The following is a 22,226-nucleotide window of genomic DNA, read 5'->3' as shown; positions in this document are numbered from 1 at the left end:
GGTTCTATCAGTTCGATTTCACTCTTGCCAAAATGCGACTTGCTCATATCATAACTAAATACAGAATTCCCACTTTTTTTATTAACTTCTTAATTATCTATTCACAAAATTCTACTGATTTTTTTAGCAGATATAACTGTTTCCACTATCTGCCTGCAAAATTTGATCACTTTTGTCTTTGCTAAAATAAATTTTTTTTTATTAAGTTCCTTTGATGTGAAGGAGTGTACTTTAGATGTTAATAGAGAAATTCTGAGCATTATAAAGCAGGGCGGGACTAATTCCAGGTAGTAGGTTGTCATGGTGACTAAACAAATTTGTACTGGCGCCTAAAATTTTCCAAGGGTTTGAATTTAAAAATCAGAGTAATACACAAACTTTTCATAATTCTTATAAATGTGTCAATCAATATAGAAAAAGGGATTGTTAAGTGCGAGAAAACATTCCTTTAGACTCACTAATCTAAAACATGGCAGACCAGGGTAGGCCTGATTACTGCACAAATTAATTGAAAATGCCCATTTAAAATAATATAAACTTCTGCGCACAGACATGCAGTGACACATTTTCCTCATCTACACTCTAAGAAAACCCGCCAAAAAATGCCAGATTACTGGAAGGGGCGAATTAGTGAGAGTTGACTGTATTTTGAATAATTTTTCTTGAAAAAATATGCTTGGCTTCCAAGAAATTTAGCTGGCACCTAATTTTTTATTCAATTTGTCAAGTCCTGTTACAAATTTAAAGCCCAAAAGCAGTTTAAATATGTTTTTTTTTTATTTTGTGCTTGCTGACAAAATATTTTTTTCCATGACAGTATTTTTCAAACAAAAATCTACAGATTAATCCAGATCAATATCTCCATGTGTCAATAGACTATTCAGAGTTGCCACTGTGTATTCTGGGTCCCAGGAACCAGGTTATTGCCAAAATCTGGGTCCTTTTAGAGTGAAAGTGGGTCCCTCTAAAAAAAAATAATCTTGGGAAAAAGTATGGTTCTCCCCCCCCCCCCCCCATGGAGGGGGCCAGCCAAAATCTGGGTCCTTTTTAAGTGAAAGTGGGTCCCTCTAAAAAAAAATAATCTTGGAAAAAAGTATGGTTCCCCCCATGGAGGAAAGAATAACAGGAGGTGACATCAGGCACGAAAATTGAAGCCGTTGTGGCAACCCTATGGGCTGACAAGTAAGCCCAAACAAACCGCTCTTTCCCTATACTTAACATGTGTTTTGCCGGATCGAATTCTCTTAAAATATTAATATCTAAATAAATTTAAGCACCATGACTATTTAATGTGTTTTCAGGTAATCTACATGATCCAATAATGGGGAAAGATAAAAGTTTATCCTTGTATAAGGAGTTTTTATATTTTTAATTTATTTTGAAAGGGGAAGATCATTTTTCGCTCTCAACTCGTCATATGTTTTTAGTTCAGTGCTTTCAATTTACTTTAAAAATTCTATGTATCACATTAATGTCTATGGAAATATGATTAATTAAAATAATATGAAGCTCCAATAAAATGTAATTTTAATAATTTTTTCTTTTAACTGTTTATTTTGCCATTTTGTTTCGTTCATCATTATCATAGATCCGGGACATTTCGAAAGTGTTTTAGGCCCGTGGGCACTCGTCTTAAGCTTTACATGAGGAATTTTGATTTCTGAATCAATCCTGAGGTGCTCGAGCACCTTCTGACAGGGACGTACCTAGGATTTTTGCCACACGGGACAAAGAGCATTTTGCCGCCCCCGTGACTCAAAGTACTGGAAGTGCTCGAGCGTCCTCTGCCACTGTGTATTTATGGTTTTGCTGCCTGTATAGGCTGTACAAATTTCGCCACCCTTCTTCCATTCCACTCTCATATTCTTGAATACGTACGACTGAAATATATGCCGCCCATCCGAACCTTCTGCTATGTAGAATTGAGAAAAAAATATTAAAAATAAAAAAACTTTTTTTACGAGCCACGATAAGTCATCTCTCTGGCCTATAGTATTTAGGAAAATAATCACTTGGGCTGTTTTTCCCCCACTCTTCATTTTGTACCTATTACTTTGCTTTTAAAGTGGTATGTTTACAAAAGTTTGAAAAAAAGCAGTTTCGAATTGAATTTGAAATCTAAAATTGTCTGTGCTCGAGTTTTTGTTGTTCTACCTGGACTGGAAGTATTTCTACAATATTTTAATATAAACAGCTGAAAGGCATTATGTATGCTAATATTTTGCATATATAATGTTTTTCGCAAAAAAAAAGTCAAAATAAAGGTCAAACACCGCTTGTTCAAGTGTCTTTAAACATTGTGTCTCTCTCAGCACTGAGGTATTACATGCTTTGGCATAATATTTTTAAAATTAAAATGCAGAGAAGGAATTTTGGGACACAAGATATGGGTAAATTTTGGTTATTTTTGCAAAAGGTTCCTAGTTGTTGAAGTTAATATTCGAAAACAAATAACAACTAAAATTGTAAAAGCTCTCGTTCAATTGTATAAATATATCCACAGAATTTGAGGGGAAAAAATTGAGTTCCTAAAGTGAATAGTAAATTTTTAAATGATTTTTAAAAACGGGGATGTTTCTCATAGGAAAGCATGGGAAGCCACGGTTTGTTTGGGCTTACTTGGTCCCTTTAATAGAGCGATCGCTGGCTTCATCTGGCAACCCAGATTCCCCATGTTTTCTCAACGGACGGGCTGGTCTCGTCACTTCCGGTTATTCTTTGCTCCAAGGGTCCCCCCCACCTCATTCACTGGTATCTGTGAATTTTTTCCAGCATGGCCAGATCTTCGATCACCTGCTTATATCTCTTCGTTGAGACAGAGCGGCAGGCAATGTTCTGGGTAGGAGGTGTCTCTGTGAATCAAATAAATAATTCATTTCTAAAAACATGTTCTATCCACAGGTTCATTGAAAAAAAAAGATTAATTTACTAGCTTATAACTAGGTTTTTTTACTTTCATTGGCTACTCTAGTAGAAAAAGCTTGCACAGAAGCCCATTAACACTGAGAATTTAATTCTCAGTTCTTAATGAGAATATGGAATTTAACAAACGTAATAAATCTAAAACAAATATACAACTGATCCTGCTTATAACATTCCCATTTAAAACTTTTAGTAAAACTTATTTTTGTAGTACCAACTCTTAAGTAATTCTCATTAAGATTTGCCGTTTAAAGCTTTTTCTCACTTCCACTGTTTTCTATGATGTTTTTTTTAGAAACGTTATAAGCGGTATTTACTGTAATTAAAAGTTAGGCACACATATTTATATATTTACTAATAAATCAATCTACAAATTCTCTTCTGATTGATTTTCCATTTCGTTATAAAAACCTTAGCTCTTTCAACAATATCTTCTGATTAAATTTAAAGCAAATGAGATTCTCTCTCTCTCTGATTCCCTATTCATATTAATTCTTATGAAGCAATTTCCTAGTGGAATGATTTTCTTTTCCCTCCCTGATGGTCCACCACTCTGATCTGTCACTATTCAACTGCCACATATTTTCACACCTGAATATGGGAGCTATGTCAAATTTGTATTGGTGGAACTTACCAGCGTGCTTATGCATGTGTGCCCAGCATTTGGAGTGTTTGTGTTGAATAAGTGATGCCATATATCCAGGGCCACAACTAGATATTTTTTCAAATGGACAAGCACGCATTTTCACACCCCGATGTAATGTAGAAGAGACAGTTATAAAGGGTGAATTTGGCACCCCTAGTCCAGAGCACCAGACCGCCTGCAACCCCCCCCCCCCCAAGTTGCAGCCCTACATCTATCTATCTTCTAAATTGGTAATGTGTGGATTTGAAATTTAATGCATACATTAAGTATTTGTGTAGTAGGTCGGTGTGATCGTCGTGGTAACCAGAGCTTTTTTTAATCAAAGAATAGTGAACTCATAATTGGAAAAACCTTAGAAAATTGTATTATCAGCCGATTACTACAACAGAATCACAGGTTCCAAACCTGGATTTTCACCAAAGGTGAAATCTGAGGGTGGGTATGGGGCCCCACACACACACAGAAGTAAAAATATTTTTGTAAAAAAATTAAAATATTGGACTCAAAATACATCCTTATACTCTGTTAATTTAAAATTCTTTGAGTGTTGACCCACAATTTCTGTGGAAGAAATCCTTGTGCCACCCCCCAAAAACCAATTCTGCGTACACACCTGTGATTTTCGCGATGCGAAATGGTGACTACCATATAACAGCAAGATGACAAAACTGAATATTCAAGGTAAATTTTTACAGATTTGGTTTTTTTTGTCAACGATCTCTGAAAAATTTTTACAGCTTGAACTGCCATTCCAAAAAATCCTTTATGATTTTGCAAAAAATGCACAATAGAAAACTTGTAGGTAGGAACATATCAAATTTACACCATTCAGACACTGTCTTTGAATACCAGTAGATAGCCGCAAAAGTACCATAATTTCCAGTATGGGTTCATTCAAGTGTTACGTCAGCAAATTTTTAGCCATTTTTGAATCCCTGCCCTCCCTTTGTCAGCAAAATTTCGTCATCACTGCCCCCTACCTCCTAAAGCATATTGGCGGGATCAGTACGCTGAAGGGGGGCATCTCTGTTCCTTCTCAGTCAAAAATATTTTCTCAGAAATACACCTGGAATTTTAATTTTTAACCATGTATAAAATTTAATTTCACTTACTTATTGCAGGAGGTAACTGGCTGTTTCGTTTAACAAGAAGTCTAACAGTGTTTCCACCTTGACGAATAAGTTCAATAGCTTCTGAATGAGTCATATTTTTAGTGTTGATACTATTGATTTCAATTATCTGATCACCGACCTGAAATCAGAATTTCTAGGTTAGTATTAAATGTGGAGAGAAAAACTACATGCTTGCATAATGAAGTCAATAACGATCAACATAAATAAGAAAATAAAAATTACAAGAGTTTCAAACATGTAATATATAATAGAACAAAAGTATGTATTGCAAAGGTGATTTCAGAAAAACATCAACATTTCTGAGATGAATAAATAAGATTGGATTAAAAATGAAGCATGAAGATATAAGAAATGTTTTTAATGGGTGCATTTTGGAAAGTAATAAAAATATGCAGCTTGATTTTATTTATTATTTTAACATTAATAGTAGCATATTTGATCATCAGATTACAGTTAAAAATACAGATGAATATTGATGTGAAACTGCTTATCATGAAAATCTGCTTAATGCAAAAGGAATTCTTGATTCAGTCAGTTTCAAATGTTATATGTTAAATAATACGATCAACAAGAATCTTTTAAATTCTCTTAATCTACAAAAATCTTAATACAAAAGGGTTTTTTCAACCTGAATGGTAATTTTTTTTACTAATGTCCAAAAATTTGTTATGAAAAAGTCCAAAGCACAAAAAATGATTTTTGATCAAATGAAATTTGATCAAATACATTGTTGATCAAAGCATCAAATCAATTCGAGAAATACAGTACGACCTCCCATATCAGACACCTCCTGTTAACGGGCACTTTTTTTAATTATGTGAACGGGAAACAATGTATTTTTACTATCCATTAATGTGCACTCCATGTTAGCAGACAAACTTTTTGGTCCCACAGGTTTCTGTTATCTGCTATTGAGAGGTTCTATTGTATGCTACAGTTGGTGACTTACAGCTGATATTCGGGCAGAAAATGACATTATTGCTCAAGAGCCAATATCTGAGTACACTGGACAATGAATCAGAAACAGACTTTTTACTGAATGTTTTAGAAAATCAACATTAGAAACTTCATATAATGAAGCAAGAAAACACTTTCTCCAAGTGACACTCATATTTTAGAATAGAGTTTCTTTATATATTCCTATTTTCATACAGCTACATTGTTGGAAAAATTTCCTGTTATGGTCTTTGCTTGTATATTAAAGCTTATATCATTCAGATGTTTTTCTTACATGGAAGAATTAATTTGTTCAGGTCTAGACCAGCTAAAAGAAACAATTTTCTTGTTATAAAAAAAATTTGTTTGAGAGGTGATTCAGGATTCAAATAAAAAGGGTGAATGCTCCATTATAATGTACTAAGTGTAACACATCTTATGAATTCAAAAAGACACTTTGTGATCTACAGTAGAATTTTACAGTACAGTAGATTGCAGATATTACAGTAGATTTTTATATTGATTCAATTTTATTTCATCCAGTCTCATGTGTTGCATTGCCAAAATAATGATGTAGAAAAAACACTCAACATACTAATAATTTTCCATCTTGATGAGCAGGGCCATTCTCTGCAATACGCAGAACATACAAAGGCATATTCAAAAATTCTCTTCCACCTCTGATGCTAAAGCCAAACCCCCGAGTCCCACGATAAAGCTCTACAGCATGGTACTGGTCATCATTTTCAAAAGATGCTTCTTCTCCCTAAAAATGAATTATTTATTAGTTATCATAATCTAACTTATAAAATTTCACAAGAATATTCTTTTCCCCCTTTGTATTAAAATATAGTACATGCCGCTTAGTGGAATCATGGGTAATGTCATCATTTGGGCATTGTTATCGCATTTGCAAAGCATAGAATGAACCAATGTCATAACATATGAAAAAAATTAGTTTATAATTATCAGGACTTCGGTTTATGCTATCAATTTTTTTTTATCAAAGGATTTTTTGTGCATTTTGAAGCTAAGGTTTAACCAGACTTTTTTTTTCTCTGTAAGTTATTGTTATCATCCTGCAAGACTAAGCAGGAGGTTAGTTCTAACTACTCACAGTGACTGAATAAAAAAATGCAGGATTTCAGCTTAAAAGAAAAAAATCCTGTTGTCGAATGATGTACAAAAATCTTCACGATTAAACATTTTGCAATCAGTTATGTGGGAAAGAAAAACTGAGTTATCCTGTTTTTATATATCCTGTTCAACCAAACACGACATGGTCATCATACTGGCTAGTTTCTTGTGGATATAGTTATCAATTGGTTATTGTTATCAGAAACCCTAATTACTGATCTAATCACATCAAGTGCCATGTACTTAATGTGATTAGACAAGTAATCATACTGTATTTAACCTTTTAAGCAGCATTGACAAGATATCTTGCCTCCTTAACTCTTTACCAGTCATAATGACCCCAGATGGCTTTACAAGCAGACGGTCGAGATGGGGTATATGTATATAAGACATTATTGTGAAAGGTCAGGGAGAAATAATCTATAATGCTCATCCGGGACGGGAACAAGAAAGACAAGCATAGACGCCCTATCAATTGGATTTCGAAAGCTTGACTTAAGAAGTTCACACAATGCCTCCACAGGGTATCTTGAAATGAAAAAATGAACAATTGGTCATTCTATGGCTGGCAGCGATATAGGGCTCCTACTTTTTGGTAAAATGTCCTACTTTCTAGCTTTGTCCCATTTTTTTACCAAATCCTATAAACAAAATTTATGTACTTGATTTTAATTGAGGAGAGAATCAATATATTCTCATATAATACAAATGTAGTAGATTGCAATTAATAATTCTGCCAAAGCAGAAATTTTATTATTTCTCAGGTTATTCGGGAGGGAGAGAGGTACATGGACTATTTGGTTCATTAATTTTTCTTTTGCTTAGTTTGAGGGTTCAACAAGTAGATTAGTCATTTAAAACTTGTATCTGTGGATAGAAAAATTAATTTTGTATTTATAATGGTCTTAGACAGTGACTAACATTCATCATTCAAAATAATGGTGAAGGTTTTGTGTATAGGTGAAAAAACAGTTTGTATAACAAAGCAATTGGATACATAGGCCTATCATACATTTTGTGATGGTACCCAATAGCATTCAATTGTCTTCTCTATTTTTAGGGCACGCAGAGGCATAAATGATATTTACAATGCTCAACAATGAGCTAGAAATGAAAATGCTTCATTTGTTAAAAACGATGACACTAGCATTGAACAGTAAAATATAAAAAAATCCCTTTAAAAAAGGATGGACAATGCAGTAAAACCATCCGGTTCACCTTGACTTATTTACACTGGACCTTGTAATTTACACATTTTGCGCTGTGTTTTGGAACACATTCTTAAAAAACTTACACGTCTTCATAATTTGCTGTGCATTGTCAAAGAGGTTATAAACTAGATTGTGAAAGACTCCAAAAAGAATGTAATATATTGTGAGGAGGGACAGAAAAGAATTGTCTGTGGTTAATAGTACACTGTTTTGGCACAAAATGATTTTTGTTATCAAGTCATTTCTGTCACTTTGCTTTGGCTTGAGTCAATCCTATAGGATACTGAAAAAGTGCTATGATTTTTTTTTAAATATTTTTAACAATAAAATGAAAAAAATTTTCAGTGATTTTTTTTTATTATGCTATGATTATGTTACCCTCCCCCATCTTATATATACATATATACTTTTTAGATCTACTTTTTCCAATATTTTGAGTGGGAGCCCTATGAATAGAAAATGAATGGTAAGGAAGGATGGGGGTCAGGTGAGTAGTAAAGGTTTGGATGAGTCCATTTCAGAACACAAAAATGGATCATTTTCATGAATCCTCCAGTATTCTTCAGGGATCGGTAAAGGCCTCTTATTTTAGCATTGACAAGCCCAGATATTTTGTACAGTTGATTTTTCAATGGAACACTTTTTCCTATACCCCTTACTTTGCTCCTACTGAAAGCCAACTTAATTAAAAAGACATGACATTTTATAGGGGTTTAATAAATTCCTGCTGTGCCACTTAAAGGGTTAAATTGATTTCATGTCTATTATAAAAAACAACATGCTAAGAATCAGAAGCGATGAAAATTTTTTTTATTTCTTTTCTGATAGGTGATTTTTTCGTCAAATCATGGTAAGTACATGATGTTGAGTCTAATGTATTCTTAGGATATTAGTACATGTTTTTTCCAAGTAGTTAAAGGCACTGATACATATAGCATTGTGTTTGCAGCAGTATCCTTCTCTGTATCTTTTATTTTTGGAATAATGTATTCTAAGTCTAAACACGTAACCAGCAAAAAATTAATAACTCTTAATCAAATTAGTTGCTGTTCTTAAAATAATAATTTGCAAATAATTTTTATTTGATTACTTACAGAAATTTTCTTTTCAATGTTGAAAAATATTTGTTATAGTTATAGAATGTTAGGCCTTTTTGGTTTTCACTTCTTCCCTGCGCAAGTGATGGGCATCTTCAGGATACAGAGATCAGTGCATACAATTTCAAGGGCATTTATGTGTTCAGCTAGACTTTTTGTTGATTAGCCAAAAATTGTCAAGCAGTTTGATTGACTGTTTAGTTTCTTGTTGAGCTGAGGCACAATTTACCTTTTTCTTAGACCTCAAATCAAAGCGATGTTAACTTTCTTTTTTCTCTGAATCAAAGCAGTGTTAGCTTTTGTTCTTGTTTTCTCAAAGCAATTCTGGTACTTTTTAATCTTGATTACATCTATAAAAATCCAAGAACAGTAACTTCTATTTACCGATAAAATGGTAGAGGAACAGGTTGGAGATTTTTTGCCATTGGTGATAAAACCATCCTGGCAAAAATATGTTTTTGCCAAGTGTGGCAGAAAATTATTTTTTTCTCCATTTATTCATATGAGGCATTATTGCGCATCCAGTTATTTTTCTAAATGTACAAAATATAGTTTTTTTAACACGAACTTTAGAATAAGAATTAATAAACTTTTGAGTTGGTAGTCTTTGCCATAGCTGGAAAAAACTGCAGTGAAAAATGCCCTGACAGTAATAGGTTTTTCCCACTCATCAAAAATGTATACTTCATTTTTCCCCCTAGCATCATTTCAGAAAAAAAATTAATGCAAAAAAATTGTTTGAAACATATTAATTCTGGTTTAAGAATTATATATATATTAACATGTTTCATCCTCTCAAACAAACTCCCCAAGAGGGCTATGCAAGGAGCTCCCTTTACAAAACATTTGCTCCAATTTCTTATAACATGGAACTCCTAAATAACAGGAATTCTCAGTTAGCAGATGCCACCCCTTAACAGGCACTTTCTGCGGTCTATAAAATATTGTCTTATCCCTTAGCTGTCCAGAGGTTTTTTGGTACTGGGTTGGTACAGTTCATACTTTATAGCGCCCCTTTGCAATCAGGAGGCCTTGGTTTCTAGCATTTTTTGGATAGCTTACAAGTTCTGCTAAAAAGCCAAATTCAAAAAGGCTTTCTTGTAATCATAATGGGATGGTTATAGCAAGTACCATTTGTTTCCTATGTCGAGTCCACCTTGACATAGTCCTCGACCCCTATTGTCCTGGCAGACAATAGGAAACCTTCACAAACAAAATTTTTAGTTTCACATGCTTACATTATCGAGAGGTCACTGTTGATTTTTTTTAAATTAAAGCATAGTTGAAGAGCAGCCACCTTTATTTATTATTACAAAAATTTCAAATCAATATTTTTTTCAATTTCTGTTCTTTAAAACATAGGTCCCAATACACCAAATTTAGAGAGCATGCAGCATTGATATACAGCAGTGTTCCTCAAATCGCAGGATAGAACAGACCTGGGGGGCAGTAGAAGCTGCAGATACAGCATGGAATCTTATGGGTTGGCCCAGCAAGGAAGAGGGGGCATAGGAAAAAATTCTATTAAGGGGGCATAAAAATAAATAAAACTGGAAGACTCTGACATAAAACAACCCTTTTTAAAGACAGATAACACAGGACAAAACTATCAAAAGCCAGACATTGGAAGGACATTTCCTTGTTCAAAATTCCAAAGTTGTTTTCCCATCTACCTCCATTCAGTAGCCACCTTCACAGACAGACACAATTTTATGGAATTCCCAATAGCTGTCTCAGACAGGGGTTTCACTGTATTTATATATGAGTGGAAATTCATGAATAATTCATAATGAATTCATAAGTACACAATCTTCCAAACTTACTCTTTGAGAAGCTGAAGTTGTGCTTGATGTGTCATCTAAAACAAAAATTGTTTTATTATATAACTGTATTACATAAATACAAGTATAATTTATTCATAATTGAAAAATATCATATAGAAAAAAATTTACAATTTATGCAGTTTTTTCTATCAAAACCACGAAAGGGGAGTAAAGAACTTTTTAAATTGTGTTGTGATAGATGTTTTAAATTCATTTATTTTTTTATCTTGATTGGAGACAAAGGAAGAAGTCATTGTGTAAGTCACACCTTGTTCAAGATGAAGGAACAATAAATTGACTTTTATAAATTTTATGTATTTGAAAAAACAATGAGGGCATTTTTCCTTAAGAATATTCACTTATGCTTAAAATTGAAAATATTTCTGTATATAGCTTATAATAACATTATCAAAGCTACCTTGAGGAGGGCCTACTGTCAACGTGACAGAATATCCAGAATCTTTGATAAGATTTACAATGTCTCCATGATGCATATTCAGAATACTTATATTGTTTACAGCTAATATACGATCTCCAATATGCAATTGGCCACATCTATCTGCTGGGCTGCCTTCGATAATGCGACCTTGGGGAAATAAATATAAACATTTTATTATTTTTTAGTATATATCTATACACATCCTACAAATTATATAACTGACCAAAATTGTTATCAAACACATAATAACAAAAAAAAAACCATTATAAATGTCAAATAGTTACACATCACTAGAGATACAAGCCTACAGAAAAATATCCTCAAGGAAAAAGGATAATACACTCTGCAATGTTTGAAAAAAGGAAAGCTCTATGCAAACATGCATATTTCAAAGTTTTCAGTTTCTGGTGGAAAGCATAACAGGTTTTTTTTTTGCCTCAGTCTGTTAGTAAGATAGTATCATATGCTGACTTATCATTAGACAAGTCTCAAAAAATTAATTTTCCAGCAAGGATACAAAATTTGAATTCTTTCCTCAAAAGCCTTGAGGAATATATAATAGACACGGAATAATACACACAATAATCTTACTAGGATCATTAGGGCAATTCAATTAAATTTGGTAAATATTGGGATATTACAACAATATTTTTCACAAAATAGAAATCCCTCTATATAATTCGGAGACCGGGTGAACTATGTTTCTCAGAATTCACTAACAAATTACTGAGAGTGATAAGCAACATGAGATATAGATCATGGGTTTCCAACTGGTGTTCTGCAAAACCGTGGAGTTTTGTGTGAGCCTTTTTAGAGATTCCATAGTATCATTAGCATGTAAAAACACAGCGAATTACATTGCGAGATTTTTTGTTTTGATTTTATACTTTACAGTGACATATTTTTCTTTTATTAAAATGACAGATTCACAAATCTAATTTTTATTTTTTTTAAAATAGAGAAAGGTTTTCAAATTTTAGAGTAGAAAAATTGTGTACTCTAGGTTTTGAAATTCATTAAGTTACACAATTTAACATAAGCATTTATTGTGAATACATAAAAACCAGTGTTTTGCCCAAAATTGAACAATTTTTTGCTCTTCAGCTGACTTTTATGGTGAGTTACAATATAGGCAAATTTTTTTTTTTACATCATTACTTTCTTTTTAGCTAAGATTAAATACAAAATTTGATCGTAAACTATATTTTCACTAAATTATTAGCAAAGTGCTAATAAATAAGTGTTGTGTCAATGTCAGCACAAATAAATCTAACTGTCCACCGTGAATAATAACCTCGTATTTTTGCAAACTATGCAAAATTATTCTATGAAATTGAATATTAAGACTTTTTGATTGATTTGTGATCTATTAAATTTTCTAAAGAGGCAGAGGTGCAGAAATGAAGAAAACATTGAGGGCTGAAAGTTGCCATTTATCTTGTATATACAGGCTTAAGCCGTTATGCCGGAGAGGGAATAGTGCGCCGCATGTATTCATTATTTATTGAGAGGGACTCAGCCCCATAGTAAAATTTATTGGGGCACTCAGAGTCTCAGCACCCAAGTTTCAGTGTCTATGCAATGAGGATGTTTGCTTGTGATCAGAAGTACTATCATTCTAAAAAAATGACAAAATTCTAGATCAGTGGTTCTTACACTTTTTTCCATCCCACACCCACTTGGATAATCAGTTTATCTACTTGTTTTTTTTTTTCTGTAATCGATTACATTAATTATTGTGTCAATAAATTTTATAAACTCTTTTACTTATTAATTCATTTTTTCAACTACTTTTAATATTTAATTTCAGCTTTTTTTAAATAAATTCAAAGACTAAACTAAGAAAACAACTAAGTGTTTAACATTTTTCAAAATTTGTGAAAAGTTTCAATGAATTATTCTTCACTTATTGATTTTGGTTGGTACAACAATATACAGGGTGTCCTGTAAGTCCTAACTGGGCCTTTATCTCATCAAGCATTTGTCGTAGAGAAATGGTTTCAATTTAAAAATGCTGAAAATGTGTTCAAAAACTGCCCTGTACCAGTTTTGAAAGCAAAAATACAGTGTGCCATAAAATAAAATAAAAATAAAAATTTTTATATGGACATGCTGGACAACTTTCTAATTGTGTCCTAAAAACACAAATTAGAAAATTGATGCCCTGTCCCTTCTGAGGCCAACAAAAAATTCTATGTCTGTAAGTGCAACATTAACTGAAATATTTGAATTCAATAATTAGAGAAACATTGGGAAAGAACAGCATAAACTAATGGACAATGCTCCTTTCCCTCATTTAAGCTGTTTTCTCCCAACCTTTTTTCCAATTTGTGAATTCAAATGCCTCAGCAAATATTGCGCTTTGAAACATGAAATTGTTTTGTCGGCCTCAGAAGAGAGAGAAAAACAATTTTCTAGTTGTGTTTTTCAGTATCGGTGTCCATATAAAAATTTAATTTTTTTATTTTATGACACTGTATTTTCACTCTCAAAATTTGGACGGTGATTTTTGAACACATTTTGAGAATTTTTTAAATTGAAACCTTTCCACTACGATGACTGGTTGATGAGATAAAGGCCGAATTAGGGCTTACAGGACCCCTGTATATGCTTGTTTGGCACTTGATTAAATTTTCTTACATTTTTCCTGAGTCATGCTGATGACAGTATCAATGTAAGCACAGTATGCTAATAATATGAGGTGCAACAATGTAAATCACCCGCAGCATATTTTAGGTATTAATGGAGTTTTTTCTCAATCAAAACAGAAAACAAGTATGAATGCCAATCGAAAAGAAAATTTTGCAATGCAAATTTTATGTGATACATTTCTAGAGGTGAAAGTTGAGGTGACAAAATGTCTTTATAACTTCATGTTTTTTAAAAATTGAAAAATGCAGTTTTATCATTTCAATTTTTCTGAATAATAAGTCAACATGTTGTATTTTTTTTTTCTATCTCACGCCACCAAAAAATGCTCTCCTGAAACCCCAGGGGCAAGAACTACTGTGTTAGATGATGGAGAAATGTCAAGCAAGTCCTGACAGATAACCCATTTCAGCAAGATTACACAATTGTTTGTGTTAGCTATCCCTTCCTCTAAAGACTGCACCTATTGTATGTCAAGAGGCATAAGGATCAGTAACTTTTCATTTGCCATTTCTCTTGGTTCTACAGTATAAAAACTCAAGAATGTGTAATGGACAGCCTCCTAACTTGGGCAGTAGCTCATGATGACAATAGCCCACTAGATGGTGATATGCAGGGATAGAGAGATATATATGATGAATCTGCTATTTATATAAGGTACAGTGAAACCTGTACAAAACGGAACGTCAAGAAATTCAAATACTATTCCATTTTAGACAAATTTCTGTTTTATAAAAGTGCAAATCAAAGCAGTAATAAATGGAATCAAAATGTAGTCTATTCAATGAAGACAGGCAATATTGCCCCCTGGTGAGCAATGGAATTGTCCAGAGGGGTGATAGAAACTACAGGTATAACATAGACTCCTATGGGTTTGCTTGAGTTGGGGGGGGGGGCGATGAGAGAAAACAATTTCTGAAGAAGGGGGCAATGAAACAAAAAGAGTTTGGGAAATTATGTTAAACCCAAGGCTCTCTGGGTTATCTGATGTGGCCCGCAAACTCAAACTTTTGTAAAAAATGAACTAAGTGGCACATTTTTACAGATCGCTTAAGTGACCTGTGGCATAATTCCAGAGTACTTAAGTGGCCCAAGGCACATTTTCAGATCAGTCGAGTAGGCCCGTGGCACATTCACAGATCACTTAAGTGACCCATGATATATTTACAAATCACTTGAGTGACCCATGGCATAGTTCCAGAACACTTAAGTGGCCCGAAACACATTTCTGGAACACTTGAGCAGCCCGGACACATTTTCAGATCACTTTAAGGATCTGGGGAACATTTAGAGATCACTAAAGTGACTCTATAGAGGACTTATCAATAAGAATGTTAGTTCAAGTGTCCACAAACTAGGGAAAGGTTTTTCTTGTTTTTGGCACACCGAGTAAGATGCCATTAAGAATATTTCATATTTTTATAAAGGATTGGCGACTACGTAAGCATCATTCTCAAACCCCTTCTCCCCTAGTCATCAAAAGTAAGCAAATCGGAACCCCCCTCCCCCCTCTTGCTTATCAATGCTGACGTAATACTTGGATGAATGCCATTCTGAAGAACAATTCTCCATAGCAGATAATACATAGATTTAAGTGCCCCGGGAAATGATCCAGTTAACACTTAAATGATCCAGTTGAGAACTGGTTGCATGAGAATATTCGAAAGCACATTGAGTTCACTCAAAGAAGGTGCATCTCTGAGAAGGGGGGGGGGAGGCTAAGAAATGTTATTAGAAGGAAGGAATGGTATGCCAAATAAGTTAGGGAACCTCTGATCTGAAATAATAGGTTAATGAAGGAAGAGGAAGGAGGGGGGGGGGCTTTGCAGATGATCAGGCTTTAAGAGAAAGCAGTTGTAGCAAGAATGGAAATAGATAAAGAACGATACTTTCTAATTTTAAGAGCTGACATTACACAGCCTCCATAAGTATATTATGTAAAGAATTTATGTTTTAGCGCATAAAAAACATGTACTTATACCTATGTGGAAATCACATTGAACCTACATTTTTGAAAGCTTTTTGTTGATTGCTGAGCTTATTCTGGTAAATACAGTAATTAATATATTCATGTCTTTTGTTAGAGGTAACTAAACTGAAATTTTCATTGTTTATCGGATGATCATTTCATTATAAAATTTCACATATTGAACATTTCATCCTTTGAATATGGCAGACCTTGATGGTGTCAATTCAAACACTATTATTAATTTACTGATAAAGCTTTCATAAAACTTTTAGCACATGACCATTTTCTCATTGAAAAATATTATGACAAAATTATACTTAAAATCTACTAATATAATTTAAAAAATACTGCATAACTTTGATGACCTACTACAATTTCATATGAATGCATCATTTACAGCTAAAACAAAATAAGAAAAAAATTCTTCATTTGAATTAAAAATCATCAAACTAAATAGATCTTATGACATGATGTCGCTCTCCACTTGTTAATACAAGGTATACAGAAAACTGGATGTTGTGAAGATATTTATTATTTGAGATGGATAGATGCTCTAGCGAAGGAAAATCTCTATCTCCTCTGTAGCTTAGTAGTGAGAGCACTCGTCCGGCAATCGAGGGACCCAGGTTCGACTCCCGGTAGAGGCAGAAATGAGTTTTTTTCCTTCCTTAAAAAAATCAACATCTCAAATAATAAATATCTTCACAACATCTTGTAAATAAATCTTACCAATTGTCGAGCCAGCCCTGCTAACAGATGATATGATTACAAAACCAAATCCTTCACTTTCACTTCTAGTCACGCTTACATCATATGGATATATACTTTCAGTTGATCGAGTATGATATGCAGAATCTGAAGATATCAATTAACAGATTTAGCATGAGAATGCTCAAGTTTACCACTTTATCAGCCAATTTATTTATGTTATTCAGACCTTATAACCAACAGAAATATCAAATAATAGTTTTAATCCCAGTGTATTTTGGTACACAATGGGTGTCGTCTTCAATAGAAGAGATAGCTAAATGCCTCCTCACACAGGGATACTGTAGTCTTACAACTGATAGAAGACTCAGTATCCAGAGGATCAAACACCCATATTTCTATAGAGCTCCTCACATGAGGATATTGGCATATTGGTGACGAAATATCCTGTGCGACAGAGTCACTGGCAACATTGCATGCTAGTCGAACGCAACAAAAGTAACAGGACTCTTGAAATATTCCTTCATATTTCTGTCAGTCAAGATTGTACTAGGGGTGCCCGACACTGAATTTTATAATGATAAACAGTTATATTATATGCAATATATTTTCTAAAGAAATGTTCTGTGATGCAACCCTAACCATAAATTCCTTTTGTATTGAATGCGTAATATAAATGCATAGATCATGCACACACGTGCATGTGGGAGTATATGGCAAAAATCCTGTACTCCAAGATAAACAAAGTTATATTTTTTCTCTTGGCATGGTAGCAGCCTCTTGAAATGAAATAAAGCTTCTTACTCCTATAGAACTACAACTCCAAATAATGGATATTTACAACATGAATTTGATTTACCTTAAGAATTATTAGCAGTTACTCATCAGGGCTCACAGGTAATCAACTGATTTATTAATTCTAGGTGTCTTATCTAATTCCATAGAATGCAAGGAATCAGATTCCTGTTGGATATAAAAAATAGTGTACGATGAATGTTATTTTCAATGTATGGACGTACCAATAATTTTCTTCTATTTATTCTTTTCTTTGTGGAAATGAGTGTAGGATGATAATTATTTATAATTATAATAAAATATCATCAACTTCATCGCTGCTAGAATCGCTAAAAATTTGATTTTTTCCTACCAAGGTTCATAATTGTACAGGAAGATAAGGAGGTGAACTAAACACACTCATTTTCTCGGGCTTTGAGATTTTTTTAATAGTGGAGTCAGGGAGAAAAGGCAACTCGACACTCTCAAGGAAATTACCTAGTAGTAGACAAAAACACAAGCAAAAGCTTGTGATCAGACATACTATTATTCTAGATGATGAGCAACCTGTGGAGAAGTGTCAAGCAAGTACTGAGAGATAACCCAGGTCAGCAAGATTATATGGTTGGTTGTTAGCTACCTCTTCCTCTAAAGACAGCACCCATTGTGTGTCAAGTCAAAGACATAAGGATTAAAAACTTTGATTTGTCATTTCTGTTAGTTCGTACAAGAACTTACTCAAGGCAAAATGTACATAAAATTGGCAGACCAAGTTACTTATACAACTGTTTTACTGAAAAATTACTAAATTTGAGTGAAAAAATACGTTCAAATGCATAACTGAAAGTTTAGAAAAGCGAAGAAAGATCTGTACCATTCCTCACCACATACTCTCACATAGATCATATGGGGCAAAAGTATGTGGTAAGAATATTTTGTGCATACTGGCAATAGTTTATGTGGTTTTAAAAGTTAATCTTTCACTCCTGTAGCTTATTCAAAGATGTATCCTGTAAGGTTGTGAGTGGTATCAAGAACAAATAAATCTTATCACTGCATATTTAATTCTCTCAAAAACAGGCTGCAGTTATAAATAATATGGAACTATTATTTGAAGCCTAACCAGACACAACTCTCATTTTACAAAACAATAAATACACCCTGGAAAGTTTGCTTAAAAAATACTTTGCAATAGGAAACAATATCAGTGATATATACAATATCAGTATCCCTGGGCACTTTGCCTGTTGTGTTGTTGTATTTGCATAAATATGGGTAAATCAAGGAATCTTCTACTGTTCATCTGAAAATCCGTAAAACTGCAACTAAAATTTTAACAGGAAAAACTTGTTTGATGCTGAAAAAACTACACAGTTTTTAACATTCATTTGCCTCCTAATTACTGTTTGCTACAGACAGATTTAAAAAATTTCTATTACATTAAAACCTTGATATAACAATAGTCTGCAGACCAAGAAAAAATATTGTTGTAGAGGAATTATCGTTATATCGAAAGGCAATGTTGTCATCACGTGCCACCAAATTTATACTGTTGTTGACATATTTTTTAACTTGCCACCATACCATCAAAAAATGTACTTTAAAATATTTATTTACCTCAAAAAAATTTAGCTGATTATTAGATTAACCCTCTCAGCAGCATGGACGAGATATCTTGCTTCCTTAAAAGCCTCTCATTTTAGAAATGACAATATGTTTTGTTAAGTTGATATTTCACAACGAAAAAATTTTCCCTATATCCCTTGCTTTGCCCCTGGTAAAAATCAGAAAAAAGCCTACTTTATTAAAAAAGGTACGACATTTTACAAGGGGTTATGTGATTTTTACTATGCCAGGGTTAATAAAATTCATTTAGAGGCAATGTTTCTGTCATAACCAGATACAGGCAGGGCTCCTTGAACAGTGGGAGGGGTTGAACGAATCACCAAGATATATGTATAGTGAAGGGGGCCAAGTGCATCACCAAGGATGTGTACAGTGAATGGGGGAAGTGAGAGGGGAAAATTTTCACCTTTCAGCCTATGCCAATAATACAATTTTTACCCCCATCTGCCTATGGTCCCTGTACAGAAATTTACAATATTGCATTTTTGTGTGACACAGAAAATGATAATACCACAAATTTCATCAACATTTTCGGTGATCACTTTCAGTGAAACACAGATATTATTAGATGCCCTTAGAAGAACAAAAACAAGCGACAAAGTTAAAATTAAATTCAGTACAAGTTTAAGCAAAATATAAAGAAATATGGTTGAAGCAGTTTCATTACTTGCCTGAACTGCATTGGGAGTGTGGCTTGATTCCCCATAGAGGCAAATGAATTTTTCTTTCCAAAACTCATCTTTACATAACACCCAGTTTCCTGTACATCTTGGATACTACTACCTACTCAACTGGACATTATGCACATCATAAACATTCATTTAAGAGATTTCGAAACATTCAGAGCATGTCTGTGTATGCCTATGGTGATAACATTCATTTTGACTACATTACACATATTTCTTGTTTTAGTGATGCTGTCATCTGTCTCTGGTATAAGAAATGGCAGACTCTCTGCCTGCTCTCAGCGGAGAGACTTTTTCAAATGGAAGACAAGCTTGCATTCATGTCTCAAAGTTGGAAAACTGCAGAAAATCAGCTTCAGCTAACCACCACTATACCGCCAACAGGTTCACACCTGAATCCTTGCAATGAATATCCAGTAAGATGCCAACACAATCCCACTACAACAAAGGAAGAACAATAGAGTTCTCAAGACAGATGTTGTGGTTCTCTTCTTTTTGAGTAGTGTTTCCAGAAGTTTTATATATTAGCACTAGCATAACTACCCTGCCTGGTAGGTCATACCCAAGATCTAGTCTATTTTAAAACCACTAAAGCTTGCAAATTTATGTCATAACTATAAAGAAACACATAATAATTATAGAAACTTATGTACCAATAGATGATACTCTTCGTCGTACACCTAGGGTGACCCTTCCATTCAAGGCAGCATTGCCCATAAGTTGAACTACTCTGTGATGAGAAGTATTTAGGACAACTTGGTTATCTACAGACAGAATTTCATCCCCTGTGCGAAGTCTACCATCCAAGTCAGCAGCTCCTCCAGGAACTATGTGACCAATTGACACCTGTTGCGAACAAGAAATTAATAATGACTGTAAGACATACACAGATTCAGTAAAATGGCTTGAATGAAAGATTGAGAACAATTAAATTTGTCAATGAATCAGCAAAAATCGAAAGCATATCAAACATTTCTTTTTAACACACTTTAAAGACATAATTTTTTTTTTCAATGTTAAGACAAATATAAATTTTCAAACAAGAAAATTTATATTTGTCCTTAAAAGATGTTAAAAATGTCTTTTAATTAAATCCAAGAAAAGTTTCTTCTCATGTCATACTTCCAATGTATGAAGGAGACAATTAGTCTATGTAGAGCAAAAATACCAAGACTAGTGTAACTTTGCTTCAATGGAGTTGATCTAGAGTTTGTTTTTTTTAAAAATAAAAACACTTCCATTCACTATCACTTTAAAAGATGTACAATTTTAAACAATTTATATCACAAGCCACCAGAATGATTTTTGTTTCCCCATGACAGCAGCAGAAAACTTAAATTTGGTAGATTAAACATAAGTGATATGAAATATGAGTGATAGTTAGTTCAACACAGGGGTGACCAATTCACGACGCACATGCCACATTGTGGCATGATATCGTATCATGAGTACACATCAAGACCTTCTTTTAAAATGAAATTAATTCTGTTCAATTTTAAATAAAAGATATTTTCTCTTCTTTTTGAATGATCCTTTTCTCATCAATAAGTTTTTTAGGCTACCAAACCTATATACATTGTAAAGCGCAACTGAATTTGAGACAGTTGACAGTATGCAAAAGAGATATGGTGAGCGACCCATGACAGGCACGAACATGACGCAAGTAAAACTACAGCAATAAAAGGAGCGCTACTCATGGGAACAGTCATAGTTGAATGCATTATGGGCAAGACAAAGGATCTAAGTGCATTTAATCATGGGCAAATGGTTGGGGTGTGATTCATGTGTCACTCCATCTTGGAACTTGTGCCTGCACTGAGATTTTTACATGGCATCAAGGGTCTATCATGAGTACATCAAATCTGTTTAAAAAAAATCACTGCCAGGGCCAACTGTCTCATGGATAGCAGCGTGTAGATCAGGGGTGCAGAACCTCCAGCCCATGCACCAAATGTGGTCCTCCAATAGGCTCAATCTCGCCAGTGAAAGATAATCTGGTAGAAAAGTATAAATACATACATGAGGAATGCTGAAGCTGACCATATTTCCTTCATAAAAATATGGAAAATTGTGATCCATGTGGGATATCATCAATTATAGCAACAAAAATTGTCAAAGGCAATTAAAGTTGCCAATTGCAGTCAATAAATTTATCAAAGACAAGTAAAGTTGCTGAAATGCTAAATTTGCAAAGAAAAATTGCCAATGGAGGGAAATAGAGAGCTGCAAGTGTTGCGATGGGTAAAAATGTAATTCACTAATAAAACAAGGGCTGTATGTATAACAAATATGTGAGATGAATATATTTATATGACTATAATTAAATTATGGTAATCATCATCATCATAATATAAATTCATGAAAATAATCTCAATTTTTGACTTCAAAAATTCAAGTAAAACTTGTTGAAAATATAAAAGGGGGGGGAGAGAAAGGCAATTTTATAAAAAAACAAATTGAGATGGCCAAA

General features: G+C 33.6%; 1 protein-coding gene across 2 annotated transcripts in view; it reads right to left on the bottom strand.

Moving 5' to 3' along the window:
* The window catches only part of LOC149065614 (membrane-associated guanylate kinase, WW and PDZ domain-containing protein 3-like), a 130,901-nt gene that overhangs the window by 5,488 nt on the left and 103,187 nt on the right, over positions 1 to 22,226 (bottom strand). For both annotated transcript variants that reach the window (XM_089253973.1, XM_089253972.1), the window contains 6 exons: positions 20,410 to 20,602; positions 16,692 to 16,817; positions 11,324 to 11,491; positions 10,906 to 10,940; positions 6,233 to 6,403; positions 4,681 to 4,819 (listed from right to left, as the gene is read on the bottom strand). In XM_089253973.1, the coding sequence (XP_089110099.1) occupies positions 4,681 to 4,819; positions 6,233 to 6,403; positions 10,906 to 10,940; positions 11,324 to 11,491; positions 16,692 to 16,817; positions 20,410 to 20,602 (832 nt within the window). The remainder of the gene's footprint in view (positions 1 to 4,680; positions 4,820 to 6,232; positions 6,404 to 10,905; positions 10,941 to 11,323; positions 11,492 to 16,691; positions 16,818 to 20,409; positions 20,603 to 22,226) is intronic.

This window comes from Pholcus phalangioides, unplaced genomic scaffold (assembly GCF_987345545.1).
Source record: "Pholcus phalangioides strain wild (caught in Gottingen) unplaced genomic scaffold, Ppha-v1.0 ptg000039l_1, whole genome shotgun sequence".
Lineage (NCBI taxonomy): Eukaryota > Metazoa > Arthropoda > Arachnida > Araneae > Pholcidae > Pholcus > Pholcus phalangioides.
This window is presented reverse-complemented; position numbering and strand designations above follow the sequence as displayed.